This window comes from Daphnia magna, linkage group LG10 (assembly GCF_020631705.1).
Source record: "Daphnia magna isolate NIES linkage group LG10, ASM2063170v1.1, whole genome shotgun sequence".
Taxonomy (NCBI): Eukaryota; Metazoa; Arthropoda; class Branchiopoda; order Diplostraca; family Daphniidae; genus Daphnia; species Daphnia magna.
Window position 1 is genome coordinate 7,404,514 of NC_059191.1, and position 11,911 is coordinate 7,416,424.

General features: G+C 41.9%; 1 protein-coding gene and 1 pseudogene across 1 annotated transcript; both read right to left on the reverse strand.

The window, feature by feature from the left end:
• Positions 1–339: 339 nt before the first annotated feature.
• On the reverse strand, positions 340–5,119 carry LOC116934554 (probable chitinase 10). The gene is made up of 8 exons (XM_045180560.1): positions 4,915–5,119; positions 4,379–4,834; positions 3,572–4,306; positions 3,297–3,467; positions 2,096–2,221; positions 1,560–2,021; positions 728–1,483; positions 340–619 (listed from the first exon to the last, which is right to left on the reverse strand). The coding sequence occupies exons 1-8, from the start codon at positions 5,033–5,035 to the stop codon at positions 447–449; spliced, it is 3,000 nt and encodes a 999-aa protein (XP_045036495.1). The 5' UTR covers positions 5,036–5,119; the 3' UTR covers positions 340–446.
• A 1,199-nt stretch (positions 5,120–6,318) lies between these two features.
• Positions 6,319–7,542, reverse strand: LOC116931630 (annotated as a pseudogene).
• Positions 7,543–11,911: the final 4,369 nt, after the last annotated feature.

An 11,911-nucleotide genomic window follows, 5' to 3' on the forward strand; every position in this document is an offset into this window, starting at 1 on the left:
CCGATACTCTACTACCCCAGCCCCTTCCTACAACGCAACAGAATCTTATTGTTTGTAGAATTCCAAGAGAACTCCAAGTTATTTTAGTAAAATGAGTCAGAACACACTGTTTCGCATTATCGTCAGCGTGTTAAAGGGCATTGCAGTAGAAGCCGACAACGTGTGTCGAGTGTGGTTTAAAACGGCTGTAAGTGTCCCTTTTTCAGATTCAAAACGAATATTTTCTCTTTTCTGAGTCCATCTTCTTTTATTACCACGAAGTGTGCTTTATCTACGAGAACAATATGAACCATTATCTGACACAACAGCGATAACATTTCTTAAATAATTCGGAAAACATTTGAATGCTCTTTTGCGTGTATTGAAAACATAAATTATTGACGCTTGCAGCTGCACATCAAAACGATTTTAGAAGCTTTATCGTGAGGCTTGTCATACATTCTCGTCTAACCGCTAATGACACAGTTGACATTGTATGGCCAGTCGCAATACAACATGGTGGGATTAAAATATGTCCCAGCACTGCACTGCGTTAAATATGCGATTCCATGACCGCAATTATAGAAGCTGGCGCAAGAGGCTGGATCCGGAAACAATCCATTTGGGCTTGGACAAACGACTAGAACAACGAATAAGAAGAGAAACACATTAAGTAGAAAAAGAAAGGCTAGAACTACGTAACATTTTTTCCCCAAATACATTTATATTAAGTAATACAAAAACTTACAAGTTCCAGGTGATTTAGTTGTTGTTGAAGCTGGTTTAGTTGTCGTTGGAGCTGGTTGAGTTGTCGTTGAAGCTGGTTTTGTTGTTGTTGAAGCTGGTTTTGTTGTCGTGACGGCTGGCTTTATTGTTGAAAAACTTGATGATGTAGTAGAAATGGTTAACGAAGCGTTAAGGGTATTTGAGATTCCCGTCAGGATTGGGTTGGTTCCAGCGAGGCATGTGTTTCGAAAGTCATCCATACTAATGTCCCATACCATTCCTCCACCCAATCCTTTTGATAAAATGTAATTGGATTTGACGATGGCCATGGCCGGATCATCGTAACCAACCCAAGTTTTGGGACTGGTCGGCGAAACAGCATAGGGACCGATTGCTTGAGTGGGATCTTGGACCACTTGCCAACCGTTGGAGCGAACAGCACTGCAGATTTCGTAGTAAGCCATGAAACCAGGCGTCCCAGTGTAGGGACCAGCGACTCCAGCACCGGAGGCGGGCGCCGGTGGGGCGATGTTGGTGGAGGAAAGTTTCCAACTCATTCCGTAAACAGGTATGCCCATATTGATTTTGGAAGCGGGCATACCTTTAGTAATCCAATAGTTGACAGCAAAATCGGAGTTGAAATTGCTCGGGTCCGTTGGACGCTTGCGAAGAGGAGAGTGATGGTCAGCTACGGTTGGCTCCCAGGAAGCGCCATGAAAATCATACGACATCAAGTTGATGAAATTTAAATGTTGGCTCATCTGGGGAACATCGTAACCTATGGATGTCATTAAAAATTAAAGGGAGCCTTTATTCGGCTTTCTTCTTAAAAAGCGTTTGCGTTGTTTTAGTACCAGCATCGATGGTGAACTGTGACGCCGGTACTGCAGCACTTAACAAGAAACCGAATGGCAAGAAGGCATTCTTCAGGGCTACGATTAAGTTAGCAAAGCCAACTTTGTCAGCCGCAGTCGAAGGATATTCCCAATCCAAATCCAAGCCATCGAACTTGTATAATTGTAGGAAAGCCACAGCCGAGTTGACAAATGTATTGATGTTGGTCGAGCTGGCCACCAACTTTGAATACTTGCCAGTGCCATCGTTCGAATCGTTCCAACCTCCTATGGCGATCATAGTTTTCAGCTTGGAGTTCTGGGTCTTGAGAGCGACAAACTTCTGATAGCCGCCGAGATCAATGTCTGCCCAGCTATCAAACACCTTTATTTTGTAGGTAGTTTCATCCAGGACGGCAAAAGCGTACACCAAATGGGTGCATAGTTTAGGATCGATGTTGTCCACAGTGTACTGACCGAGTCCTTAATGTTGAAGCACAAAGTATCTTTAAACAAATTTTTTCTAAAATTGTAACAGTAGTGGTGGAAAGCAATACCTGTACGATATCGTGACCAGTTAGGGAAGTAACAGATGAAGTTCGAACTTTGTGCATCGATAGGAGACGACACGAAAGCCAAAAGGATTGCCCATGACAACAGGAGCAGTTTCATTCTCGTTTTCAGTTAAAGGTGAAAAGCTCTTGCACTTATCTGTTAAAATTTGAAATGTGCTTGCCTTTAAATACGTTTTTTCCCGCATGTTTTAAATCGCAACGACGTTCGCCTCTATTGCTAGTTTTTACGACGCAATGTATTATCTGCAATGGCACATGTGCTCCATGAAAAGTTCGTTGGCAGCAACGACACAGCTGTAGCCTTACTGAACTTAATGCATATCAGTTTAACCTGGGTCGTTCGACATATCACTGATGTTATCTTGAAAACACCTTTTTTGCGGATGCACGCCATTGGCATCGACAGACGTTCTGACAATTTGTTTTCACGAAGCGTTAACAATGTTTTGCGTTCAACGTTCTCGTCGCTCACGGAAGTGGTGACTCAATGGTCGTGCGCATCTGCGTTACTTCGAATAACAAATGCAATATTTTGTGTTACTCTGTTTTCGCTTGTTTCATTGCTCGGCGGAGTTCTAGATATACACCTTTACCCCCCAACCCTTTACCCAATTTTTAGAGTTTCATTGGAAAATGATAAAAGCGAAAACATTGCAACAGCGAAGTCGTGCATTTGCTACTCGAACGCAAATGCGCACGTCCATTGACGTCACCACATCCGTGTTCTACGTGATGAGAGTTGAAACACAAAATACTGTGAACGCTGTGTAAAAACAAAATGTCGAAACGTCTGTAGATGCTAATGACCGCCAATGAAGTGGGTCAGAAAAAAGGTGTTGTCGAGATCATATCAGTGATGAGTTGAAAAACTCAGGTTATACTTGATACATTTGTTCATTATGGATGCGGAAGTTTCGCTTCACGTTACACGTGCGTTGCACGGTTTAAAAGGGTAACAAAACACAAAGCTGTTGCTTAATCTAATATACTCTGGCAAAAATGTATTTTGAAGCAATCGCAATTTTAATTTCTCCACACTGTATACGTTGTTGGCTTAGTAATCCATTTTTTATTCTTATTCAAGAAAAATACAGATGCAAACCATGCAATACAACAATACAAATACAGATCGTATCAAAACTACTTTCACGCTTTTCACGAGAGTTGTTGTTCATGGTGTTCTAACCGCTAATGACACAGTTGACGTTAGCTGGCCAGTCACAAACCGTCCATTTAGGATTAAAGTATAATCCAGCACCACACGTCATGTTGTATGCCATTCCGTTGGCACATGAATAGAACTTGGAGCAAGAGGCTGGATCCGGAAACAGTCCACTAGCGCTAGGACAGACGACTGAAACACAAAATTGGTGAATAAAGGCAATAAATAGAAATAGATAAGATAGAGAACACAACATTTTCTGTTACGAAATGCTTATGCTCACAAAAAAAACTTACAAGTTCCAGATGGTTTGGTTGTCGTTGAAGCTGGTTTGGTTGTTGTTGAAGCTGGTTGAGTTGTCGTTGAAGTTGGTGTAGTTATCGCTGAAGCTGTCGTCGTTGTTGACAGTGGTGCTGGTGTAGTAGAGATGGTTAACGTAGCGTTAAGAGTATTGGAGATTGCCGTCATGATTGGGTTGGCTCCAGCGAGGCAAGTGTTTTGGAAGTCATCCATACTGATGTCCCATACCATTCCTCCACCCAATCCTTTAGACAAAATGTATTTGGATTTGATGACGGCCATCGCTGGATCATCATAACCAACCCAAGTTTTGGGACTGGTCGGCGAAACAGCATAGGGACCGATTGCTTGAGTGGGATCTTGGACCACTTGCCAACCGTTGGAGCGAACAGCACTGCAGATTTCGTAGTAAGCCATGAATCCAGGCGTCCCAGTGTAGGGACCGGCGGCTCCACCACCAGAGGCGGGCGCCGGTGGTGCAATTGCGGAGGAGGTAAGTTGCCAACTCATTCCGTAAAGAGGCATACCCATATTGATTTTTGCAGCGGGCATACCTTTACTAATCCAATTGGTAACAGCAAAATCAGCGTTGAAATTGATCGCATCCGTTGAACGCTTGCGAAGGGGAGCGTGATGATCGGCTACCGTTGGCTCCCAGGAAGATCCATGAAAATCATACGACATCAAATTGATGAAATTTAAATTTTGGCTCATCTGGGGAACATCGTACCCTATATGATTTAAGTACAATTCAAACTATTTATCAACGGCCGTGTTCTAAAATGTTTCATCAAATTTAATACCGGCATCGATGGATGAGGCAGAAACGGCCGCACTTAGCAAGAAACCATATGGTGAAAAGGCATTTTTTAGAGCTACGATTAAGTTAGTAAAGCCAGCTTTGTCAGCCGCAGTCGACGGATATTCCCAATCCAAATCCAAGCCATCGAACTTGTATAGTTGAAGGAAAGCCACAGCTGACTTGACAAATGCATTGATGCTGGTAGAGCTGGCCACCAGCCTGGAATACTTGCCAGTGCCATCGTTCGAATCGTTCCAACCTCCTATGGCGATCATAGTTTTCAGCTTGGAGTTCTGGGTCTTGAGGGCAACAAACTTCTGGTAGCCGCCGAGATCGATGTCTGACCAGGTATCATACGCTTTTATGGTGTTGGTTGCCCCGTCCAGGATGGCAAAAGCGTACACCAAATGGGTGCATAGTTTAGGATTGATGTTGTCCACAGTAAATTGACCAAGGCCTTTATGTTTTCATACAAAATATTTGTTATAATTCAAAATTTCACTCTAAATCAGTAAGGCGGGCAGTAGTTTGCATTACCTGTACGATATCGTGACCAGTTAGGGAAGTAACATACAAAATTCAGATTTTGTGCGTCGGTGCTGATAGGAGATAACCAGAAAACCAAAAGGACCGTCCACGACAAGAGAAGCATTTTCATTTTCTTTTTCAAGTGAATGATGTTAACTTAACTGCTAGATACAAAAAAAGTACTCGCCTTTAAATACGTTTTTGCCGGAGTGTTGCACAACGTGGCCGATTCGCCCTCTGTTACCCTTATGTAAGGTGCAACACACACATATGCACAATGGCACATGTGCCCCATTAAAAGCTCATTAACAATGTTGAAACATCTGCTTCTTTATTAAACATTAAGTATTTACTTATGTCCTGGATCGTTCAGCTGAACACAGACAGCATTACGATAACACCTTCGTACCGAATCACCGTCGGTAATGACAGACATACTGCAGACAATTGGTTTTTGGGTATATGGCGCTCTCATATTTGCATTTGATGTTTACGTTGCTCACGAAATGTGGTGGGGCTAATTTCCGTACGCCTTTGTGTAACCTCGATTAACAGATGCAGACTTTGCTGTTACTCTATTTCCGTTTGTTTCATTTTTCCAACGATAGTCGAAAGCCTTCAGTTCTATGAGAGCTTTCATTAGTTGTAGATCTTACAGAACTGGTTAGAGGTAACGCTTAAAAATTATACTAATTCTAGATAATCGATACAAATTTTATTACGGAGGCTCTGCATCTGCATTTTTATTTGGTACCGACAGTCTTATGCAACACTACAGGAACTTGAGTTCATCACGACGAAAACAACATGAAAGAAAGCGACCATCATGAATTTTTGATCCCCCTTCCCTCAGTTCTCTATGAGCTTACGAAATTCTATACCTAAGCAATTAGCAGCTTCTTGGAACTGTCGAAACAAAATGATGTACAGAGAAAAAATAACACTTGCGGCGATGTATCTAAATATTGTACAAACTGACATCGTTTCTCAGACAGTAGTGTAACCGACAGTCCTGGTGCACAGTAGTCTCCGCCTATAGCGCTGTGATTCAGTTAGTGGAATCCTCTTTTCCCTTATTTAAATTTTGAAAAACATATAGACTATAGAAATAACTTAACGATTCGTTAACATTTTTTGTGTATTTATGGGTGCCTCAGTCGATACGAATGATTACGCAGTCTACAATTGTAGTGTAGCGGATAAAAAAAATTTATATGACAGATTAACATTGTCAGTTAGAAGATCATCTAGATGAACTTGATGCAAAAATATACGGCTTGCATGTAGATGGCATAACAGTGCGTAGTCAAAATAATCAAAATCTGGTGGATGTTTTCTTTCTCTTTTGGATAAATATTTCTTTGCTTTCTTCATTCCTTAATTTACCGTCGATTCCTTAATTACATGCACACGTTAGGATTAGTAGATTGTATTATGTTGGATCCAGTCATAGAATTCAGACACTTTGGTGTAAACACGAGGAGCATCGTCCTGAACGCAACCGATACCCCAGCTGACGAGACCGATCAGAGGAAAGCTACCATCCTGCGCCTCGCACACTAGTGGACCACCACCGTCATACTGTTTTACAAAGTATGACATATAGTTGAAGAATAGATTGATTCCATTCAGTAATCACTATACCTTGCAGAGATCTTTCCCTCTTTTACTGCCAGCACAGATGAACCCTGAATGTAATTTGAAGTTGTGTCCAAGTCGTGTTCGTTGCAACTGGTTCTCGCAATCAGCCATTCCCAACTATAGGCACATGCAATTCCTAATTTTCGTTAACGTAACAATCGGTGTTGAGCTTCCAGAAATGAAATTCTAAGATTTAAGCTCAGCTACCTTTAGAATGTTAAGGTTCTTTCCTTCGGCATCGGATGCATCTCTACCCCATCCAGCCAACAAGCAACGAGAGCTAGCGAATTCTCGGCGTCGCTCACGAATACAGACAGGAGCGATGTGACGACTGCAAGTCATAAAATGACAATGAGAATGACTTTGTTTACTAATCAATTGTTTAAAAATAATGCTGGTACTTTTCAGCAAAGTCCACTGCGCTTTCAAATTTTAGGATGGCGATATCATTGTAAAAGTTGCCTGGATAGTGTTCCGGATGAATGGTGACAGAGGCTACGTGTTTCTCTATGAGAGGATACAATTTGGATTCGTGGTTGACGTACGATTCACCCAAACGCACTTTCAGGCCATCGGGAGTTTTCCTACTTTTCAAAAGACGAATTTAGATGGGCTACGGTAACATTTAATCACAATCAATTACCCTGTAACGCAGTGAGCATCAGTGAGGATGTGTGAAGGCCCTATTATAAAGCTCTCACGCAGGCAAACGCATCCTCATTCTGACCTTTTTTTAAAAATAGCAGCCTGTCTGGAGGGCCGAAATATAGGTGCTGTTCCATTGGAGTATCGGTCGGCAACTAGAGAAGTCCGGCAAAATCTTTCGAGTTGACGGCCACCCCTTCCCTAGAGTATCCGTAATTTCAAAAACATGATTTACAGTTTCTACAGTACACATAAAGAAAAAAAAATTTTCCTTATCGATTTCTAGTTTGGATTGGCTTACGTTTTTAACAACGAAATCTTGTCCGTCGGCAAATTGCGTCCGTTGGGCATGCCTAAGTTCTTGCCTGTTCGTGCGTAGAGCATTGGGAGTGACAGGAGACAACCAGAACGCCAGAAAAATCGGCCATGACAACAGGAGCATTATAAACTTTGTTTCTAGTAAAACTTGTTGCTTCAACTGCGAGAAACTAGAAAGGTACCTGCCCTTTAAATATGTGTTTCACTGGGTGTTGCACGTGAAATGCACGTCCCCTGTGGCCCTTTCGTGATCGGCTTAAGGTGTACTGCAATTGCACGTATGCCACATTAAAAGTTCGCAATATTATTAAAACAGCTGCATCACTACTGAGCATAAGGTCTACACGTTACTTACAGTAAGTCGTTCAAGCCATAAGTGATACAGTTTAAATATGTGGTTGCACAAGTGACGTACATGCAATGTACTTCTCCCCTGTAGCCTTTCGTAAAATGCTTAACGCGCTCTGTTATAATTCCGTTTGCATTTTGTGACACAGCTGTAGCATAAGGTATATACACGCAGATCTAAAGCCTTCGACCCAAAACTGATATTATCTTGACACCTTTTTGTCGACGTATTGCGTTGGCATGTACACGCAAATGGGCACCTTGTTTTTACGTTGACCATATTGCAGTTCAGTATCACGGAATACGATGGGACTAATGTACATGTAGATCCGCACAAACGAACAAATACGGAATAGTGACGAACAACGTCAGAAATGTTTTTTTATGAAATGGAGAAACCATTGATAGATCCAATTTGATAGCAAGAATCTTTGAAAAAGAAAGATTCATTTACGGTCGAAGACGAACAAGTTACATAAGAACAAATGCCGAGTTTAGCACTGAAAATACCTGTAGAGAACAAATGAAATGTCAATTCACAAGTAAGTTCAAAAATTCCGTGTTCTATTTAGAACACGCAACGAATTTACACACAAATACAGATACATAACAGAATGACATAGTTTAGAATGCGACTTTAAATACAAAGATTTAGAAGTCTTATTTTACGAAGTACAGCTATGAATATTTACTGTCAAAATTGGGAAAAACACAACAAACAAGGGGAGAATTAGCATACCTGACCATCGAAGCGTCCGATGATTGTGCTAAGGCAACAGCACAGTAGCAACGGAAGATCCTTGCACGACTGTTAGATAAATCGTTGGCTACCGCCTTTTATACATGCCAACACGTTCCACATCTTGGTTTTCCTGGAATAAAAGTCTAGGGTAGAGGAACGTAATTCTGAAGGACGATAGCCGTAAGATAAATTTTTATTTCCACGTGAACTCCCGGAGATGGCCGTTCCCCCTCGATGCACCCAAACTCTTGCACCTAGAATAGATGAATAACCTTGGGCAATTAAAAATTAAGAATCGAAGCACCATTTAGCACTTTCCAGCTCAGTAGCTCACCCACCTGCACGATAGCACCTAGTGTAGTTTTGTCGCTTTGATTACCGGTGTAGGGATTCACACTTTCGCACATGGATTAAATTTTCGTAAATTAGCGTATTGTCTTTCTTAATTTGTGTATGCACCAATCACGCACTTGGAAAAAGCACTGCATTAGCACTTGGTATTGCCTCTGCACGGGTTTAGTTTAGTTGCATATGCCAAACCTTATTTTGCTGGGTCGTAAAATCTCACTCGTTGCTTTTGCATAACACTACCTCAGCCATTTTCCTTCATTACTTTGTTGTATTATTTAGCTTTAATCGTCGTTCGCAAACCATGTCTATGCAATGATTCTATGTTTCGATCTCTTCGCACATTTTTCAAATACCTCTTAAATCCTAACGACCTCCCGACTATACCCCGACTAACTAACGAACCATAATTAATCAAAATTAATTTTTTGCAGGAATTTTGTTATAATATGTGATTTTTATGTCTGTCCTTAATGAATGTTAGAGTTAAGATGAAATTTGTTGTTATGTAATTATTCAAAAGCAATTTTTTATTTGTTGGTTCTCGTTTCTGTGTGACCAGGAGGGCGATCTCTGGGGGCCGAAGAGGACACTGGACATCGAGGATCGCCGCTGGAGCTACGAGATCGTCGCCATGGATTTGAGATTAAGGTACATGTTTTCAACATTTTCAGTGTCTAACCATGTTTTTTTTTTATGTATTTAGACGGGCCCCATCATCACCGAAGAGGACTACCAGGACATCGAGTATCGCCGCTGGATCTACGAGATCGTCGCCATGGATTTGAGGTACATGTTTTCAACATTTTCAGTGTCTAACCATGTTTTTTTTATGTATTTAGACGGGCCCCATCATCACCGAAGAGGACTACCAGGACATCGAGGATCGCCGCTGGATCTACGAGATCGTCGCCATGGATTTGAGGTACATGTTTTCAACATTTTCAGTGTCTAACCATGTTTTTTTTTATGTATTTAGACGGGCCCCATCATCACCGAAGAGGACTACCAGGACATCGAGTATCGCCGCTGGATCTACGAGATCGTCGCCATGGATTTGAGGTACATGTTTTCAACATTTTCAGTGTCTAACCATGTTTTTTTTTTATGTATTTAGACGGGCCCCATCATCACCGAAGAGGACTACCAGGACATCGAGGATCGCCGCTGGATCTACGAGATCGTCGCCATGGATTTGAGGTACATGTTTTCAACATTTTCAGTGTCTAACCATGTTTTTTTTTTATGTATTTAGACGGGCCCCATCATCACCGAAGAGGACTACCAGGACATCGAGTATCGCCGCTGGATCTACGAGATCGTCGCCATGGATTTGAGGTACATGTTTTCAACATTTTCAGTGTCTAACCATGTTTTTTTTTTTATGTATTTAGACGGGCCCCATCATCACCGAAGAGGACTACCAGGACATCGAGGATCGCCGCTGGATCTACGAGATCGTCGCCATGGATTTGAGGTACATGTTTTCAACATTTTCAGTGTCTAACCATGTTTTTTTTTATGTATTTAGACGGGCCCCATCATCACCGAAGAGGATTACCAGGACATCGAGGATCGCCGCTGGATCTACGAGATCGTCGCCATGGATTTGAGGTACATGTTTTCAACATTTTCAGTGTCTAACCATGTTTTTTTTATGTATTTAGACGGGCCCCATCATCACCGAAGAGGACTACCAGGACATCGAGGATCGCCGCTGGATCTACGAGATCGTCGCCATGGATTTGAGGTACATGTTTTCAACATTTTCAGTGTCTAACCATGTTTTTTTTTATGTATTTAGACGGGCCCCATCATCACCGAAGAGGACTACCAGGACATCGAGGATCGCCGCTGGATCTACGAGATCGTCGCCATGGATTTGAGGTACATGTTTTCAACATTTTCAGTGTCTAACCATGTTTTTTTTTATGTATTTAGACGGGCCCCATCATCACCGAAGAGGACTACCAGGACATCGAGTATCGCCGCTGGATCTACGAGATCGTCGCCATGGATTTGAGGTACATGTTTTCAACATTTTCAGTGTCTAACCATGTTTTTTTTTTTATGTATTTAGACGGGCCCCATCATCACCGAAGAGGACTACCAGGACATCGAGGATCGCCGCTGGATCTACGAGATCGTCGCCATGGATTTGAGGTACATGTTTTCAACATTTTCAGTGTCTAACCATGTTTTTTTTTATGTATTTAGACGGGCCCCATCATCACCGAAGAGGATTACCAGGACATCGAGGATCGCCGCTGGATCTACGAGATCGTCGCCATGGATTTGAGGTACATGTTTTCAACATTTTCAGTGTCTAACCATGTTTTTTTTTTTATGTATTTAGACGGGCCACACCATCACCGAAGAGGACTACCAGGACATCGAGGATCGCCGCTGGAGCTACGAGGATCGTCGCTGGAGCTACGAGGATCGCCGCTGGAGCTACGAGGATCGCCGCCCAGCCCCGAGATTCACGCCCATTAGGATAATGGAAAACAGAAGATGGTACGGTTGAGTATTGCCAAACTGGCATTTTTTAATTTCATTCTGTGCTGTGATCTGTGTGTTTTATAAGTGTCTTCCCCGATCCCTTTTTCCTTACCGTTATTCTCCCTTCAAGCACTATGGCTTTTGGGCATTTCACCATACCTTTACCTTTAACTGAGCACGCAACTTCACTACACTTTAGCTCACGGTTCGTGTGTTTGTGTTAGCTTTCATGCACCAGGTAGGAGGCTTGTTTTTAGGTAATGTAACTCCGCACATTACATCGGTATTTCACTTAAAGGTTGGTTGATGTTTGTTTACTAATACTAATTGCTTTCAGGACAAACGAAATAAACTTATTCGCTATGTCCAGCGCTAAAAACAAAATGAATATTTGATTAGCGTTTTGAATCATTCTAGCTTTTATTCTCATATTTTTAAACGAAAGTGTGCAAGAGAAAAAAA

Excerpts from the sequence above, each read along its gene's own strand:
- LOC116934554 (XM_045180560.1), bottom strand. The coding sequence starts at position 5,035 with ATGAAAATGCTTCTCTTGTCGTGGACGGTCCTTTTGGTTTTCTGGTTA. Across the intron at positions 4,307-4,378 it reads TGCCTCATCCATCGATGCCG|GGTACGATGTTCCCCAGATG; the intron begins GTATTAAATTTG and ends TAAATCATATAG. Across the intron at positions 1,484-1,559 it reads ACAGTTCACCATCGATGCTG|GTTACGATGTTCCCCAGATG; the intron begins GTACTAAAACAA and ends TGACATCCATAG.